Genomic DNA, 19114 nt, shown 5'->3' on the forward strand with positions numbered 1-19114 from the left:
ACACAGTCTGCAAAAAGAAACAAACTTAAGAGATGTAAAAAAGATGATATGTGTGTGGGTGGGTGACAGTCAGTCTGTGGTAAGTTGACTTGTTTCTGTTCTAAATTCAATCAGAAGAGATTATCCCCACCTATTCTGTTCACCCCTCTTTGCAATATCTGAAGTCTCTACAGTCCTGATGTTAATATAAGAGTCCGACAGAGTTTTCTGAATTGTGTTTCTTTTACAAAAACTGTAAAGCGTAATTAGTAATTGAAGCACTTAGTGCATTTGAGACTTAGTTTTAGTGGTTGGCAAGCTGTGTCTGATTAATTCCCATGGACTGCAGATGCAGTATATGGGGGCCAAAATGCACAGTTCTCCATCTGTGCAAAAAAAAACGTATTAAAAAAAGTTTTATTTGAAGACAATGTAAGACTTCAAACTCCCAAATTGGTCACATTAAATCTTCTACCAAAGTAACAGCCAAAATGTTTTTGTATCTCACACTAAAAACAATTTAGCTTTGTAATAGATATCCACAAGATTCGATTAACACAGCCTTTGATTAGCTTTAGATGCACATTCAAATATGTGTTTGCACAGAGCAAGGACTGTGGATGCAATATAACTAAAGCAATAAGACCAAGTTATAATATTTCATGAGGGCACTTGATTATTGTTTCAAGGTAGATTGGGAAATTGTGAACCTATTAATGTACTGTAGACCTGATTCGGATGAAGGTGTAGTCACGGAACATCTTATTTCTCTAAAGAGGAGATGTACTTTACGGATGTACTGTATAATACCTGCCAATGTAACTCTGTACTTGTTTTTCCCCTATTTTGGCTCCTCAGTATTCCTGTGCCCAGGGCTTCTGCGCAGGGTGTACCAGAGCGAGCACCTCTTTGAATCGGACCACCAGTCTGGAGCCTGGTGCAAAGACCCGCTCCAAGCCTCCGATAAGATCTACTACATGCCCTGGACACCCTACCGCACTGACACGTTGACTGAATACTCCTCCAAAGAAGACTTTATTGCCGGTAGGCCCACAACAACCTACAAACTCCCCCATCGAGTCGATGGTACGGGGTTTGTGGTCTACGATGGTGCACTCTTCTTCAACAAGGAGCGCACACGCAACATTGTCAAGTTCGACCTCCGGACTCGTATCAAAAGCGGCGAGGCCATAATCGCCAACGCCAATTATCATGACACATCTCCATACCGCTGGGGAGGGAAATCCGACATCGACTTGGCTGTAGATGAAAACGGCCTTTGGGTGATTTATGCCACTGAGCAGAACAACGGGCGGATTGTCATCAGCCAGCTCAACCCCTACACGTTGCGTGTTGAGGGGACATGGGACACGGCTTACGACAAGCGCTCAGCATCCAATGCCTTCATGATCTGTGGAATCCTGTACGTGGTTAAGTCAGTGTATGAGGACGATGACAATGAGGCAACGGGGAACAAGATTGACTACATCTACAACACAGAACTAAGTAAAGATGGGTTTCTGGACATCCCCTTCCCCAACTCCTACCAGTACATTGCTGCTGTGGATTATAATCCCAGAGACAACCTGCTGTATGTTTGGAACAATTACCATGTGGTGAAGTACTCCCTGGACTTTGGAGCCTTGGACAACAGACTCGGTAAGCCCAGCTTTATTTATTCTTTTATAATGTCGTCTTCTGTTTTTTTATAAATGCAGTTTGGTGATTTAAAGTGGATGCATGGCGCTAACATTGTGTGCATATAATGCAAAACCGAAAATAAAATAGCTGGACTGTGTTTTTTTTTACTGTATATTATCAGTTAGCAGATTTAGTGAGTTCCTGCTACCCATGGGGTGAGCCGTTTCCATTTTAGACACTCAATAAGCCATTTTCCACAACATGTTCCTTCTATCCAACACATTTGTGTGGTGGGACGTAAAGAACAGCTTGGCTTGGCGAGTTTTTTTACACTTTATGTCCTGTGGTTTTTATATTTTAATCAACTGTAAAGCCATAAATATAAGAGATGCACACAAATTTTGCCACCTCAGCAAAAGTGTAGGTTGGTGATGGAACATAATGCTGCTCAGTGGGTTTATTTTTAATCAACCCCCCAACATGTAACTGAAACAAGTACTTTAGTATTTACTAAATCTGTTGTACTGTGCTAATCAGCGATCATCTATCAATGGCAGCAATGACTTTAAATCATCTTCAGTTCTTGGGTACCAGGTTTTCCACCATCTACAGATTTTACTTACTCCAGCTGTTGCCTTTAAAAGGAAACAAGCGACTGCTCACGTTAAACTTCCCAAAACTCTTTTGAAAAGTCTAATTTCTCCACTCCATTGTTCTTTTTATAAATTGTCGCTTGTTGGGAAGCATGAAATGGGGAAAAAAAGAACCTGTTTTGACACACCAAGGTAATTCTTTGCGCTATCTCATCAACAGTTCTAGTCAAAAATGTCACAAGTTATTTGACTGTGAAGTCCCTACCTCTGCTTTCTCCTTTGGAGCTTTCTCTACCTGCTGTTTGCCAGTTTAATTTATTTTCCTTAGCTGGCTGCTACTCTACCCCAAGTCTTTTTATACACTGAGTCCTGCTTCAACACACCACATAATATATTCATTCATTCAGCAGCCATGCTTACACTGTTTGGTTTTGATGATACACAGCTACCCATGATATAATTTGATGTAGTTAAGGAGAGTGAAATGGTGTATTTGTGTGCTTTCTGTATTAAATTATTATCCATCACTTTTTAAAAGTGACACACAATGATCACATGTACTTGCATGTACACACACACGCACACACATTCAAATGCAAATTCTCAGTACGACACTTCCCAGTAAAATGTTAAGTTGTGTTTGGCTGCTGTTGTGCAGAATAGGCACCCCTCCAAAGAGTCTGCAGCATGAAAATAGACCGTAAAATGTTGCTTTAAAGGGACAGATGTGGTCAAAGAACAAATATAAATGTCAGATACACAGACTGATAAGAAGTGAAAGAATGACTGAATGGACTCCAGAGTATAAACCATTTAGTTTGATCAACTCCAGACCAAGAACAACTACAGAAACAGATGATGCAGACTTATTCTGGTGGAAGCAAGTGCTGTTAGCTGTGCGCATTTTCCCCTAAATTGTCTCACGAGGAGGCTCATTATGAGATGGTAGGTTGGTTAAAACAACATGGTGAGAATCGCCGTCATTGTGTCAGCCACTTCGCTGCACACAGATTATTCTGTAAGCTCTCACGCATATGTTTACCTACTACTCCAGTCAGGGTGCTTAAAAAGATCACGTGACGGTCACAGAAAGTCCCGAAGAGCCACAGCAGTGAAAAGGTTTCAGAAACAACACAGTCCTGATGTTCTACACCAACACAGTCTAACTGTGAAACCTCACTAGCAAATTAAATAAAAAGACACATATGTTTCTTCCAAATGATTAAACTGTGTCTGTCTTTCATTTAGGCCCCAAATTTGACAAAATAAGCCAGAGATCCAGCGCACAAAGTAGAATCTAAATCCAATGCAGCGCCTTCCTTTTTGAAGCAAAATGAGCTCTTGAAGTCTGATCCAGTGTCACGATCGCAGTTCCTATTAACACTCCCACAAAGGTGTCACTTTATGATCACACAAGCTCATTTCCACTTGTGCTTCCACCTCCGCGAACATGCATGACCTACCACACCAGTGAAGCATGGTATGCGGGCGACCGAGCGGGAGAGAGAGAGAGGGATGGTGAGATCTGCAGCTGCGGCTTGGTGCCATATGACAAAGCGCATGGGCCAGATGCTTTAGGCTGTAGGGAAATCTGGAATTACCAAAACTAAGAAAACTAAGCTGTTAATGATGTTTCCCATTTAGGAATATGATTAATATATGTGGATGTGCGTTTTTGTTCTGCATGCACTCTACTTTCCACAGTGCTCCCGTGCTAACGCGTACACTCGCTGCAGTCTCATCCACACACAGAGCATTTTTTTAAATTTTTTTTTTTGCCCAAACAGGCTGTTTTCAAGGACAGTGAATCCGTGCCCAAGAGCGCTTCCATGACAACTCCATTGATAATTAAATTCACTGAATTGGTCATAAAAAATGTTCTGTACAGGCTGCTGTTAGTAGGCAGGTATAAAAGCTCTCTTACCATTAGGCCCCCTTTTCATGATCAGGTTCAATGCAGAATAGACAAGGACAAGTGAAACATTGCTTTTTATCCTTTAAATGATAAAAATAAAAAAAAAATACAAGAAACTCAAGATAGTCATGAGTAGAGCTGCTACTGACCTGACAGTCACCTCGAAGCTCTAGAGATAGCACATGCATGTACTTTAATAGTCAGTAGCATTTACTTCAGGATCCTGAAGCAAATAGAAAATTGTAATGTTCGTCATGACAGTTGAAGAAGTTCATTCTCACTCTAGAAATCTAAAAATCACCATTCGCACCCCTCTTTCATTGTGGTTTATCTTAAACAAGCATTTCACCAAAGGAAACACAGACCAGGACAAGGCTGCAGCTCCCAGTCAGGAAGCAGCTTGACGTCAGTGTCAAGATTACAAGTAGCAGAACTACTGCTGACCTGGCAGTCACCCATGGAAAAAACATTAAAACCAGTACATCACATCATCTGAACAATTTGTTTCTGAAAGCATGTCAATGCTCAACAAGCCGTGCTTCAGTCCATTCCTAAAACTTGCTCGTGTTTTCAGAGTCACAGGTCACCAAGTCGTGCAAAGGTCGAGTGCAGTGTGTAGTAAACTAGACTTATTTATAAATTGGACAAGTTATAACTTTATTTATGTTTTTTTTTTTTTTTTCAGCAAGTGCATCAGTAGCTGTGTATTCATTGTTCTCAGTGTTTGTTGTCTGTGATATGTGCGACTTTAGGATTTCTTTCTGCATATTTACTTAGTCTGTCGTCCTCTTGTGTTTGAATTATGTCTACATTCCCATTTCTTATAAGACATACACAGACCGGAGTTGCTGCATCCAAATCTGCCCCAGTATTGAAAGATGTGACAAATCCAGACCAATTAGTTTCTTTGTCAGTGTAATTTAAAAATTCCCCCCTTCTGCTGTCATGTTGTTTTCTTTTTCCCATAAAAGCTTTATGCTACCTTACATGACCTTATTCTAATAAGCAGTAGGCAATGAGGTTTTTAAATTTGGGAAATAAGATGGGTCCTGGGAGACTCGAGAGAGACACACTCAATCGAATGTATCAGCAACATTGCTTCAATATATCTTATCTCCGTTGTGGTTACCTGAACGTCCAGCTCCAGAGATATACGCAGTAGTTTTCTTTAAACCACACTGGAGACATTACATCGAGTCTTGAATCTTTACCGGACTAAGCTTTCTGCCGCTGTGAACACGAGGCAGCAGCAGCAGCAGCAGCGGCGGCACTGACCTCACAGGACTGCAAAGACGAGAGCAGCCACATGAGGAAAATTTGCCTCCGTCTCACACACCTGCTGCTGCGGTCTGTGGTGCTAATATGCAGTCATAAAATAAGAGCCCGTGCTGCTTTCTGCTCCACTGTATTTGTGCAGTTCTCAGGTTTAACACCAAGTTGTGTTTACTGTTTATGCACTTTTAGATTTCCTGCGATTCCTCTAATTATAATTAGTATATTCTGATCCTCGTGTTTATAGAATACAGTAATCAGCATCTGTCAGACTGTTGATGCCTTCGTCTCTGCAGGTTGCCTGTTGGACCCATCCTTTTGTCGACTCATGATTGGCGCATAGCATGCGGCTCAGCTCGTGTCACAGATACATTCGCTGTCTGGCAGTTCTGTAATTTTGCCACATGTTGCCATCTGGCCAGGGCACAGTGCCAGCCCTGGCCGGCCTGCAGGGAGCCCTCAGACACGGCGCCCCGACCTTCATGCCAAAACAGCCGATGTGTTTTTTTTTTTGGGGGGGGGGGGATTCTCGGGCCCGTCTTGGCTCTGTTTAGAAGTGCCTGACACATGCTTAAATTGATTAAGACTATCTAAGCAGTAAATGCAGGCTGCCAGAGTCTGGTGGAGATAATATGAGTGTGACTCAGTGTGCTTTTAAAGGCACAAACTGTTATCCTTTGGCTTTTCATTGCTTATGCACTGTCTGGTACCTGTCATTTCTTTTGATTGATTTACTCGCCACGCTATTACAGTATATACTGTAGATTCGAGCGACTGCACTTGCCTTGGGTTCTTCATAGAAGCATTTCTTTCTTCATTACACAGCTTTAAGGTATATCTTCCTTAGCAATTCTTTGCAGCTAAATGCTACTATTTCACAAAAAAAAAAAAAAAACAGTCTTTTGCATGCTGCATGAATCCCTTTTTGATGTCGAGGCTTAGGAATGTAGGCTACATGCTTATTTGCAGGCTACGCACTTATCACATGCCTGGTGCACCTCTGGCAGAGGGCAATTTTCTTGGAGGGAAAGTGCAAGGTTTAGGATTATAGTTTAGAATGATTTTTCTAACACTGTCTATGAGTATTTTTGTGTGTGTGTGTGTGTGTGTGTGTATGTGTGTGTACACATCCATGAACAAATGCACGTTCGTCTTGCAAACCCTTTAATGCTGTGACACAATGGGGCTCTGTTAGTAATGCAGCTTTAGATTTTTTTTTTGCTTGGAAACAAGAAGCGCTTTGTTGGTACTTCAGAGCCTCTTTGAATATTTTAGAGCCATATTCCCCTGATGTAAAAACAATATATATCACACTGGATATGACAGTCGTTCTCAACCCGTTGCCTGTTCTCTGAGCGGATGTGTTTTGCTGATCTTAGGATGCTTTTTTTTTTTATTTTACTTTTGATTTGAAATGTGAATGAATGCTTGTCAATTTCAGCTGGTGAGCTCATGTTTCAAGTGGTTCAGATTGTGGCGTGTTCATGCTTCTCCTGACTGGCCATCCATCACTGGCCTTGGTGCCTCTACTTTGATCTAGAAATCATACGCAGATCACCTGTGTAGTGAGAGGGGTGGCAGGCGATCCCTCAATTAATGCCAACAGCCTATCCATCTCTCCTGACGTGAGCAGAAATGGAAAAAACATACGCTGAGCAACATTTTTCTTTTTTACCTCTAAGGTGCCTGTGGATTTTTAGGCACAGGTACACTTCTCTGTGTAAAAAAAACAATGAGGACTATTAGTGCTTCTGCTGGATTTCCTAGATTTCTTTCATGTATTTAAACACACCTGATGCTTCTCACTTACCGATCAGCTGTGCACTATTTGTTCTAAGCACAGTTGGCAGTGATTTGAAGCCTTTCACCTGATGAATATCAAAAAAATGTTCCATACTGTAGCATGCGAGACGTTCACCTCCACTCTGCTCTTTATTTACTGGAGATTTCTCCAGAACTCCAAAAATGATGACATTAAATTTAACAGGCTTAGTGGGACGCAGGCTCAAAGTGATTTATTTTGGCCAATTAGTTGAGTAAATCTGATTGGAGGCTTCTGGAGCATCTTTATCACCAGTGTCAGAGTTCCTCTGCACAGCTTCATCCAATCCATTTGGCCCATTCTACAATTGGTTGACAGTCCTTTAAAAAAAAAGAAAAAAAGCCTCGCTCAAGGTTTTTTGGCCAACAGTGAGCGCTTGGAGGAGTGTGCCTTTGCACGGTACCCTCGCTTCTTTTAAAAATTTTGCCACCTTCTGGTATGTATGATGATGTTTGGCCTTGTCAGTAGCCTGGGACGCTCAAGTTTTGCCTTTCAGAGATGAACTAAGTTTTTAATGTACACCAAATCCTGCATAATGTCTTCATGAAGTAGGATTTCGAGACTTGACTATAATTCTAAAATAAAATATTGAGATGATTCACATGTGCAAGGTTTTTTATTTTTTTTTGTCTTCTTTGCCTGCATGTTCTGCATGTCTATGTGCTGAATTCACCCTACAGTACTGCACCGTGGTGAATATGCAAGCAGGCTTAGCTCTCTCACTTCTCCTCTGTCATTTAACTCAAACACCGTGAGTGTCTCTGCGGGCCCGTGTCCATGTGTGCATATATATCAGCCCGGTGCGTACGCTTCTCCCAGCGCCGCGTGACCTCCATAGATGCCCTCTCAAGTCTCGGGAAAAGAGCTCGGGAATGAGAAATTAATTGCCAAACAATGCATAGCTCCCATCCATTACGGTTCTCATCATGTCAGATGATATCGAAGCATTACCGGATGTCTGGCTGCATAATTTACCGCGCCTCCCTTATGCCACCACACCCCCATCCCCAGTTGCACTCTCTGATGGATTTGTAGGCCTGCCACAAAAAAGGGCTCCCTTAAACAACAGCACTTTTATCATCGTTTTATTTTCCAACCACTCTTCACAGCACTCGTGTGTACAATTTTGTTGGAATCATATGGCATAAACATTAGGGAAATGATAAGCTTGTAGCCTGAATGAATTGTTATATTATATTAATTGTTATTCAAGTATACTTCAGTCTAAAAGTGCACGTCCCAGCTCCCAGAAATCTAAATTTTCAGCCTTAAAAAAAAAGGCTGGTAGCAAATGAACGGGTGACATAACACATATCCTGTCCTGCTTTTTTTCTGTAGTCTGTGAAAGTCTACTGAAGATGTAACCATGCATAAAGGTTCACATACTAAAATATTAGGTAATTGGGTTCAGCTCGAGGCACGGAGAGTCACTTTACCATATGATGCTTGTTTAATTTTTTTCCCCCGAAAGCACATTCCTCCTCTTTTGATCTTGAGCATGCAGAGGTTTCTCGGAGCCGCCGAGCCCGCTATTGGTGCAGAAATTTTCAGGTCATATAAACCGGATTCATTTCATAAGAGCATAGCAGTTTTTTTTTTTTTTTTCTTCTTCTTCTTAGAGCGACGTAGAGCGGGCTTATCTAATTGTGGAAGCCACGAGCCCAGGGACACACACACAGAGAGAGAGAGGCTAATTAGTTTGAAATGAATGCTTTGAAATGAAGCACAAAGCCCCGTGTGTGGTGGAGACAGACGGAGGTGAGGGGGATTTTGTGCAATAGAAGCGGAGCGTAAATGATGAGTGGAGGTGGAGCTTCAATGAGAGGATGCTGGAGTGCCCACAGGAGTTTGCTCCCATCTTTTATGAATGAAAAGGTCGTCTGTTTAGGTGTCAGGACATTCTTAAGCCCCTTAGCTTAAGAATCATGAATATCTGATAACTGGCTGTTAGCATTATTAATATTTTATCTAGTCTGTAATGCTTTTGAAAATGTATTGAACCTTAGGTATACAGAGGATGAATTGCTGTAAGGCCTGAATCCATTATAGTGACTTATATACTTAAAGTTGGCGTTGGATCAATGTGTAGTATCTATGTTGTGTTATTGAACACATTGCAAAGGTAGCACCTGTTACGTTGACCTTAAAATACAAGAAGAAGTCGAAAGTGAACAAGAGTTTATCCGGCTATAGTCGTGTGTCCCTGTCCTCTTAGTAGCCTACAGTTTCGTTGTAGCTTCTTTGCAAAACCTACAACCTGCAACATTCAAATCTTCCCGTAAGGTCATCGACGAGTCCCTCGAAGCATACCAACGACTCGTTGGTGCTCTTGAGTTCATTTTTTTTTCTCTCTCTCTTCATCCCTTTGGATAGAACGGGAAAGCTGGCAAAGCAAAACAAAATGTCCTTGTGTTGTCTCCAAGGCGATAGTGACTGTGGGTGCTGTCTGCTGCTGGCTTCCCCTTTTTTTTTTTTTTTATATGCAAGTTTGCTCAAGGACACTTTCTTCTTGCTCTCTGTCTCGTGTGTGTGTGTGTGTGTGTGTGTGTGTGTGTGTGCAGGCTTATTTAACATGCTGTGTGTAGACAGAACATTTTGAAAAATAATTTAACAGTGGACTCCACAGGATGATCGGGAAGTATGGAATTACATTCAAGACATGTTTCCCAGTGACTTTGAATTAACCTCATGCTGTGATGGTGATTTCCTAAAGCCATATTTCTCTGTGCTGTCACATTACCTCCAGTATTAATAAAGGCAGTATGCTAACTCCTATCATTATTATTTATAAAGGACTGTTAAACTAAATTTCTATTATTGTCCTTCATGTTGAGAGACACATTTGGACTCATAAGTAATAAAACACACTGTTGCTCACTGCACTGCAGTAAACTCTGGGGTTTTACTCTACTTTTACCTGGTGTGAAGCCTGGTATGGTGGCTCATAGTCCCTCATATTGTATAATCAACTCTAATGAGTCAGCATTTAATGGCTTTAGCACAAAAAAAGCAAATACCATATATTTTATTACTTATAAATGCAATTTTTTTTATGAAGCATTTGTTTGTGTCTTTTGAAAATATTGGCACACACTTATATTTTTTTAATTGAAATGCTATCAAACCTTCATCATACATCCATCAACATTCATACGATGCATCATACACAGTATATCTGTGCTTATTCGCTTACATCTGTATTTTTGGGGCAGCTCCAGCAAAACTCCTGCCGTAAAAACGTGTTAGAGTCCCAATCGCTTATCAGCCATCGTGACCACTCCAATCATTCCTGTATCCTAATAGGTCCATCTGTACCCCTTTACAGCCACTAGCTTATCTGAGCCTGTGCACTGTGACCTTTACTGACCTCAATATGTGCAGTGAATTTCCATTATCAGATTTCCATGAGGTGCTCTAATGGCCTCCTTTACTATATGCACTTAAAGCACCGCTGGCTGATTTCAATTATACAGAAATTGATGCTGCTTCCTTTTACGATGAGTTGATGTGGCACATTCGAGTTTATCATCGCGTCTCCTGAAATACAGGTGCATAAACAACTTCTTTCATACATAATCAAATGAATACACTGGCGTCCTTGAAGATCCGTCTCTGTCATGTTTTCCAGATTATTGCAGCTGCACGATCCACTGGGCACAGATTGATGATCATATTTAATAGTGGTTATAGGATGTAAATGGTGATGTCTTAGTGGCTGCTGGAAGTGTTAAATAGTTGGTGTTGATGTGTGATAGTGTGGTTGTGTCACCGTTACTGTAGTTGCCGTGTGCCTTTAGCTCACATTGCAATTCAATGAGTTCTACTTTAACTGATGGAGTGCCTCCACGGGAGTGTGCGAGATACCTGCGGATCCTAAAAAACACAACAAACTCTTTTGTTAGGGAGAGAAAACAAATACTCTCAATCAGCCCGGAACCCTTGCCGCGGTGGCAACCTATTTAATCAACCTTGGTTGTTGTGCGAATGCTGTTATGCGTTGAATGCATTGACTGCTGATAGTAGTCTGGTTTGTGTCATTACAGCCTTCGGGGGTGTCTGTGATTCCAAAACAGTGGCACTAATTTATGCTGTCTTATATCACTGCTCTCAAATTTACCATACAGAGAAATTGTCCTATCGCAAATTGAATCTCACTGAACTGGATTTCAGCGGTGGTGTCTCCTATCTAAGCCGTCCTAGATGTGTGGACTCTATTACACCTGCCAACCTAAAATTGACCCTCATTAAATTAAGTTTTTTCTCTCCACTTTCATACAAAGATTGGGACCGTTTGTCACTTCTGTCAGTTTGATTGTGTATCTGCATTAGGGAGAAACGACGCCTACCCCCAAATTGCATTTTTTACAGAGGCCCAGATTGTGTCTATGACAAAGTGCTGTCTTATGGGAATTTATTCAGAGGCTGTACAGCATGCTGCCTTCTTCCAAACCACACACTCAAATAAGTTTGTGACATATAGAAATGTCATTAAAGTGTACTGAGGAGTCTGTGTGTGAAAATAACACTGCAAATATATAATGTGTATTATAGAGCAACATACTTAAATTAAGGACAGATTCTTATAGAGAAAGCCAAGCTGCGTTCACTTACTGAAGCTGTACTGTGAGATATGACCTTACTGTGTGTCCTTTGACCCTCAGTGGCATAACTAAGTCCATGCATTCATAAAAACCCTCTAGCTAAATTAATCTGGGACCCCTGCTTTCCAACAAGGGAATCGTAGAAGAGAGAATAAAGGGCGAAGAAAGGATGGGTAGATGGGATGATTGATGACGGGCGGAGTCGCGGAGCTCTGAGTGCATTTCAGTGTGAACAAAAGGATTACGGAGCAAGCGTACGGGCGCATCTTGAGCGCGAGCGTGTTGCTGTTATGACAGCCCCCCCCCTTTCCCCGACTGTTCACGTAAACAGGATCATTAGCAGGCGTCTCCTGGAGTGTAACAACAGGGAGGGCTCCCATGCAGGAAGTGGTTATTCCAGTTAGTCCCAGCTGACCCAGAAATAGCATGCAGCTAACACCCAGACCTCGGCTTGCAGAGATATATCCTCTAGTCAGAAGCTACATTTGCATTGCACAGCACACAAGTGTGTGTGTTTGGTGTGTGTGTGTGTGTGTGTGTGTGTTAGCTGAGCCAGTGGGGGGTCCCAACCCAGACACCATGCATGCCCATGCGAGTCACACTTGCCAGCTCCAATTGATCCTCTTTAAACTATCTTCTCTTAAACTGACACATGGCAAGCAGGATATAGAATAGCGGCACCCTGCACATGCTCTCTCTTTTTTTCCTTCACCAGCACCAAAATAGATTTTCCTCTGAGACGTAAATGAAATTTGACATTTATTCTCCATCTTTTTCTCCAGCTCTGTATTTTTTTATTTTTTTCTTCGTATCTGTCAGTTCACTTTGTTTTTTCCCGCTTTCTCTTTTATTAGAAACGTCCTCCTCTGTGATGGTGTACATGGACACGACGACCACGACGACGCGGACCACCACTCGACCCACCACGGTTACCGCGACAACCACAACAACCAGGACTACCACGACCAACAGGCCTGCCACGACGACCGCTTTGGCGCCGTGGCCTCGGACTACGTCCACAGTGGTGTCCCCGGTCCAGACGCTGGTGGAGGGTTTGGTCCCAGAAGAAGACGACCATGACGACAGGGCACCGCCTTCCTCCAAACTTCCCAACATCAGGGTGGAGTACTGCAATCCCCTGCTGATGATGGACATATCCTGGCCCAAGACCAAGCAGGGCCTGGTGGCTAAGATGCCATGTCCACCTGGAACCATAGGTAGTGTATCGTTATTTTTGCTTTACCAGTATTTAAACAGACAACCAACAATGAACACAGCATATCTGGGTTACTCTGGCTTCTTTGACCAAGACAAAACAAGATTTATCTATGCGTTCATGCATTCAACCAACCACTGAAAGTCATTTTTGCCACTTGCATCCCTACAAGTGTGCAGGTATTGCAGTATATGGCCCTGCACACTACTCCAGATACACATACGACTCGAATAATCATCCGAAACCTCAAACACCCCCTCTGTTAAAAAAATGAACAGCCCCGCTTGTGAAATATATATATGTTGCTTCTTTATTCCTCGACTCTGTGAGGGCGTCAATACGTTGCTGTGAGCCTCTTCGCCTTGATGTTGATCATTGCTGTGTGTTTTGTTTATGTTTACACTCCCCCTGCAGCACCGGTTCTCTCACTTCCTGTCCTCCCCCCTCACTTTTTTTTTTTCACTGACTCACAGATACAAAGCTAAAGATAGCTTAGCATTGCATCTGAAAGGAATCCAGTAACTAATACACCACACACCCATATTTATTTCCTGTCTCTCAGGACACAATTGTTGCAATTAATTAGTGGCTAAACACATTTGTGTTATGTGCTTTGAAAGGGGTGTTGTGCTTTTTTTTTTTTAACACGGCATCAGACCATTTGTTTCTGTATAAGTTGTTCCAGCTCTTTTTTTGCATCAATACTAAAAATACCAAGTCAAGTCTTTAATATGAAGCTGATGTTGGCTGCTTTAGATATAAAAGCTTTACCTGAGGAAGTTAGAGGCTCAATCAATGCAAAGCAAGGGGGGCAGCTCACTCTGATGTTAGAAGGTTAAAGATCGAGCCTGTTGTTAAAATCATATTAAAAGTGAGGGAGGAATGAAAGTTGAATGTACCTAGAAACCTGCATATTGTGTGCCAGAGAGTATTTTTGCATAAATAAAGCAGCTCAGCTGTGGTAACACATTACTGCAAATCCACAAGAGGAAGCAATGCAAAACAGACATGTTAAAATTGCAAAATGTGCCTTTGTGAAGGAATCTTCTGACGCTTCCACATCTTGAACTTTTTGTAGACCATGTCAGCCCAGATTGGGGAGTGACATCATACCCCCGAATTTGACCTGAAGCCTGGAACAATTTTTTTTTTTTTCTCCCATTTCATCAATCAGCACGCACACACGTATACATACAGGGCTTCATTAACGGGCGACACCGGCGCCCGCCGAGACCTCACTAGCAGCCGTCATATGGCAGGATAAAAGGACACATACCCCACCTCCTCTCGGCGCACGCTTCAAAGCCGCTGCTCTTCAGACGACACTGCCAAGCAGAACACGACTGTGTGAGCTTCCTCTGCCGCTCTTTGAAAGTTCCTCGAGCTCCCCTTCCATCTACCTCAGTTCATTCTCTGTCGCTCCGCACCCCCCCACCCCTCCAACACCCCTCTGACTCCTTCGTTTTTCTCCTTCTCGCTTTCATGCTCCTTCTCCTGCCTCTCAATATAGGAGCAAATGCAGAAGTCCCTTATCTTATAAAACCCATCAAACATAAGACTGTCCAAGGTGGACCGGGGAAGGAAATTATATGTCAATCAAAATTTATATCGGCTAATGCTGCTCGCCTCTCCCTCCAGCTCACCCTCTCTCTTTAAGTACAAGCAAGGGCAATTTAATGTCAGCGTGTTGCCGTGCTGATGTCAGCTCTCAAAATATAGATGCAAGTTGTTTCAGGGCTGTGGGAGAACTAGTCAAAGATGCTCTTTGCTTCTGAAAGCGCTGCAGCCGCTGGATTAATCGCAAATACCCTGAAAACATGTTTGATCACACATGTTTGTGTGTTTCTTGATGTCATTTATCTAATTACGATTAATACGGTTTAAGGAAAGTACAGCAGAGTCAAAAAAACTCCACAGATTAACTTTACTCCAAACCTGCAGTTTTATTTATGCTACAGCCCAAACTGAACATCGACACTCACTCACCAAACTGCGTATCTGTCAGCAGAGACAATCTTCTCCAACCAGCTTAATTGACCTTTCGTGATGAATTCAGCTATGGCAGACTTAATTGGCACCTATTTTGGTGTATTTTTCCTTTCTCACGCAGGAGCTGAACTGTCACACACATCCAGACACTGTCTGACTTTTAATGATTAAATACAGTTGCTGTCTGGCTGAGCCAGGATGGCCTCAAGTGAAGCAACTTCATTTTAGTCGCTCAAAGATAAAAAAACCATCCAATTACATTTTTCTACATCCATTCATTTAATCACTTAAGAATTGTGTTTCTTGGGACGTTCTATTTGGACAAAGTTGAGCAAATAAGGAAAAGTGCTTGACATACAGCACGATTATGCATTAGTTTACAAGGCTGAAAACATTATGTAGTTCGTCACTTTCTAATGGGAAAAAGGTGTTTAAAAAAAACAAACAAAAAAAAACAAAGAAAGAAAACGTGGATAAGTGAGATTGTTTTCCTTCTGGGACACTCACACTTAAAGGGATTTGTCACAAAACATGTGATGTCTTGATCTAATAAACCAAATGACACTGTTCTCACTAAGAAACTGTCTTTGTTCCCCCTCTAGGCGTTGCCTCCTACACCTGCGTCGGTCCAGAGGGATACTGGGACCCCCAGGGACCTGACTTTAGCAACTGTACCTCCCCCTGGGTCAACCTCATCAACCAGAAGGTACCAGGCGACATGATTAACAAGCAGAGAATATGCAGCTATGTAACATTGCAGTGTGGTTTGGGAGGTGGCTGTATTCGGCACTGAGCTTAGATGTCATTTCGATGTGAAATTTGTTCAGGGGAGTTCTGTTTTTTAGCAGCACTGTGTCCTTTCAGCCCGTATTAAGTAACATTTCCAACAGCTCACTGTGTAAATTAAGGGCGTACGTATCACTCGTCCTCAAAGAGCTTTAGTTTTTGTGCTTTTTCTCTTTTGTCTCTTTTTAATTGGTCAATTTATGTCATCGATTAGCCTGCGGCTCTACTCAGTAGCTGGGATATTTCCGTGTGTGTGAGTGTGCTTGCCGTGAGTGGGTGAATCGGGCGAGCGAAAACCGTACATCACCTTTTCTAATGGACTGATGTGTGTAAAGCAGACCACTCTCCTTCCCTATGACTTGATACGCTGGCTATTTGTGGCACATAACTCTCCAGCACAAGTGATTTGTATCTCCTCCTTTGCAGACAGGTTATTATGCAAAGCCTCATTTAAAGTTTCCTATGTTTAAATCTCTAATAGAGTCAAATTAAAAGACGAGAGGTTTACCGCAAGTGAGGATCAGAGTTTCGGTTTATGAATTGCAGGCAATGTTGAAAATGCTCTCCCTTAAACTCATAGGACCCTGAGGCGTGCGTGTTATAACACTTATGATCTACTCAACGGCACCAAGCTCAGCCCATTAAACAAACGGCAGTTTGCAGATATGGACGGAGAATGGCTGTTGGGGAACAAAATAGAAGGGAGAGAAATTATCAGGTGCATTTCTGTGCAGCACAGCAGCATTCGAGCGGCGCAATAAAGCTCGACTACTGGCTGCTGTTTGGAGAAATTAACTACAGCAAAAATTCTTTCTGAACTTGCCGCAGAGGCAACATTTTGCAATGTGGTTGCACGCACACAGTAACGGGCTAATGTGGAGTAATGCCTGTGAAAAGCGACAGAAGCATCAATGGAGTAATGAATGTATTTTTAACAAAAATGCCTTTGTGAGTTTTTTTTTTTTAAGCAAATCACACTTGAGCTCATGTCTGTTGAAGTGGAGACAGGAAGACTTTATAATGAAGATCAACCTGTCAGAGATCTGGAATTGCCCATCTGGCACTTCGTTATTTTACATCCAGAGCCATTGTCCTGCGCGTGGCACTGCTCGTTACCAGATGGTTCTGGTAGGCGAAACGAGATGGGAAGATGAAGAGAATAAAAAACGAGAAAGAGATGACATCACATAAGCAGAACTGGCTGAAAGTAGTAAGGCAGCGCTATTTACTCAGCACCCTCTAACACCCCTCATTAAGAGACAAGAGCTGGGAGGGAAGAGAAGAAAACATCTTCCGAAGATGTGTTCCCCCTGCACACACCTCTGCGAAGACCAATTTAAGCAGCGTAATTGGCCTAACTAATAAACTCACAGGCAATGATAGCAGGTGATGCCACAGCAAATCATTAAGGGTTTGTGTTAGTTGGAGTCACTGCCTGTGATTTTGAGACTTATCTTACTGCGCCAGATTTATTAGTTAAAGCCTTGAAGGTATCTGACCTTTCAGCTGCAACGTCCAACTAACATTGGAGTTGTTTACTCTTTATAATCAAGTCCTACAATTACAAAATTGCCTGTAGGTACTGTATGATCTCTTGTTGCAGTCTAAATCTTCTCACTCTGATATCTGTTTACTCGCTGATGTACCGGATTTGCGGCACAACTCTGAAACAATGAGTCACCGGATCTAGTATCTGGAAACTACAGGTACAGACTCAAAAATTAAAAGCAGTTTGAGATGGTTGGTGTCAAGGAGCACCTCTTCACTTTATTACCAACCTACAAGATGTAATAAGGAAGCCAGGATAAAGAACTGTGCAAGCACAAAGAAGATGTTTGTGAGCGAACCTGTCACGGTTTGTAGCGAGTCTCATTAGTCATATACACAAGTTACAATAGTTATTCCCCAGTGGAAGATGTAGAATGAGGCGCCTTTCCTACCATTGTAAAACTACATTATACATTTCACTTGAGGCTCAAGCAAATTCATTGTTTGCCAGGCACTCCTGCGTTTAGTTAGTGTTGTTAGACTTTAAAACGATGATGACTTACCAGTCAAAACTCAAACCAGAGCACCTGGAGGAAGGTTTTGCAGATATGGAGAGAGCATGCAAAAACACCACAGCCACTCAGCAGGTTCATACCCAGAAACCTCTATGTGATGGGCATTTAATACAATATAGCAACAATAAATCCTTAATTTCACACAAATATAGAGACAAATGTGTTATTTTCTCTGGCAACTATTGATTTTGCTGCCTTGAAATGACCTTTGCTGCCAGTTTTTATCAGCGACAGCTGGCTAGGTAGCTAATTAAGGTGATTTTATCCCCGTAAATTGTTTGAAAATGTTTCTCTGCCTTTATAAGACAGTGTGGAAAATACAATAAAGCAAACACTCGAGAATAATCATTGATAGTGGTGTCATTCTTCAAAAAAAGAAATAAAAACTTTTGAACGTAAGAACAAACGAATATCTGCAATCTGTTTACCACATATGCACTGCTTTCCCTAAGCTGTAGTGCTCCCTATTAGTTTCACAAAGGTCTAAGACTATCTAGGGAAATTCCCTCAATAGTTGATTTCATAATTGCTTCCGGATACAATATTGGCCCAAGTGTACACTCAGCTGAGTACCGTCTCAGCACATTAATTGTGTGCAATATAGCAGCAGTTGGGGAATATGTATGGGCTAAATGGCATTTATTGTGAGGGGCTACAAGTTTGTATATTGCAATTTGTCATGTTTTCCAGTGTGTACGTTGAAAATAACGCCACAATAAGGACATAAGGTTTCTTGTTGTAATTTGCTTCTCTTTTGTTTTGTTTTGTTTCATTACAGCTAAAAGCCAGAGAGACAGCTGCGGTTATTGCCAGGGAGCTGGCAGAGCAAACCAAAAGTAATCTCCAGGCAGGGGACATCACCTACACAGTGAACGCTATGGCACAGCTGGTGGATCTCCTGGACGTGCAGCTGAGGAACCTAACGCCAGGCGGCAAAGACAGCGCGGCCCGAAGTCTCAACAAGGTAGTGAAAGAAACTGTTGTGAGAGAAATATCAAGCCTGATCTTTTTTCCCCACAGTTTCTCCTTTGGTTTGAAAGAATATTTCTGACGAGCTAACAGCCTGTATAAACATGACCTGGAGGTGTGGAGGCGACCCATCCTCCTGCACGTCCACACCGTTCACATCACAAATTTGTAAAGCCGCAGACTCGAAATGAAGACGTTTTCCGGAGAACAATTTTACTTGATGGTGCCAAGTTAACATTTTCATCCCGACTCCAAAACCTTTCTGAGT

General features: G+C 42.1%; 1 protein-coding gene across 12 annotated transcripts in view; it reads left to right on the forward strand.

Annotated features, from left to right (window-relative positions):
* The window catches only part of LOC113157377 (adhesion G protein-coupled receptor L3-like), a 194528-nt gene that overhangs the window by 119940 nt on the left and 55474 nt on the right, over nucleotides 1-19114 (forward strand). For 6 of the 12 annotated variants that reach the window (XM_026352846.1, XM_026352850.1, XM_026352849.1 and 3 more), the window contains 4 exons: nucleotides 829-1638; nucleotides 12678-13040; nucleotides 15631-15734; nucleotides 18656-18841. In XM_026352846.1, the coding sequence (XP_026208631.1) occupies nucleotides 829-1638; nucleotides 12678-13040; nucleotides 15631-15734; nucleotides 18656-18841 (1463 nt within the window). The remainder of the gene's footprint in view (nucleotides 1-828; nucleotides 1639-12677; nucleotides 13041-15630; nucleotides 15735-18655; nucleotides 18842-19114) is intronic. The other 6 variants (XM_026352848.1, XM_026352854.1, XM_026352853.1 and 3 more) reach the window with 1 other exon arrangement.

The sequence above is a fragment of the Anabas testudineus genome, chromosome 18, assembly GCF_900324465.2.
Source record: "Anabas testudineus chromosome 18, fAnaTes1.2, whole genome shotgun sequence".
Lineage (NCBI taxonomy): Eukaryota > Metazoa > Chordata > Actinopteri > Anabantiformes > Anabantidae > Anabas > Anabas testudineus.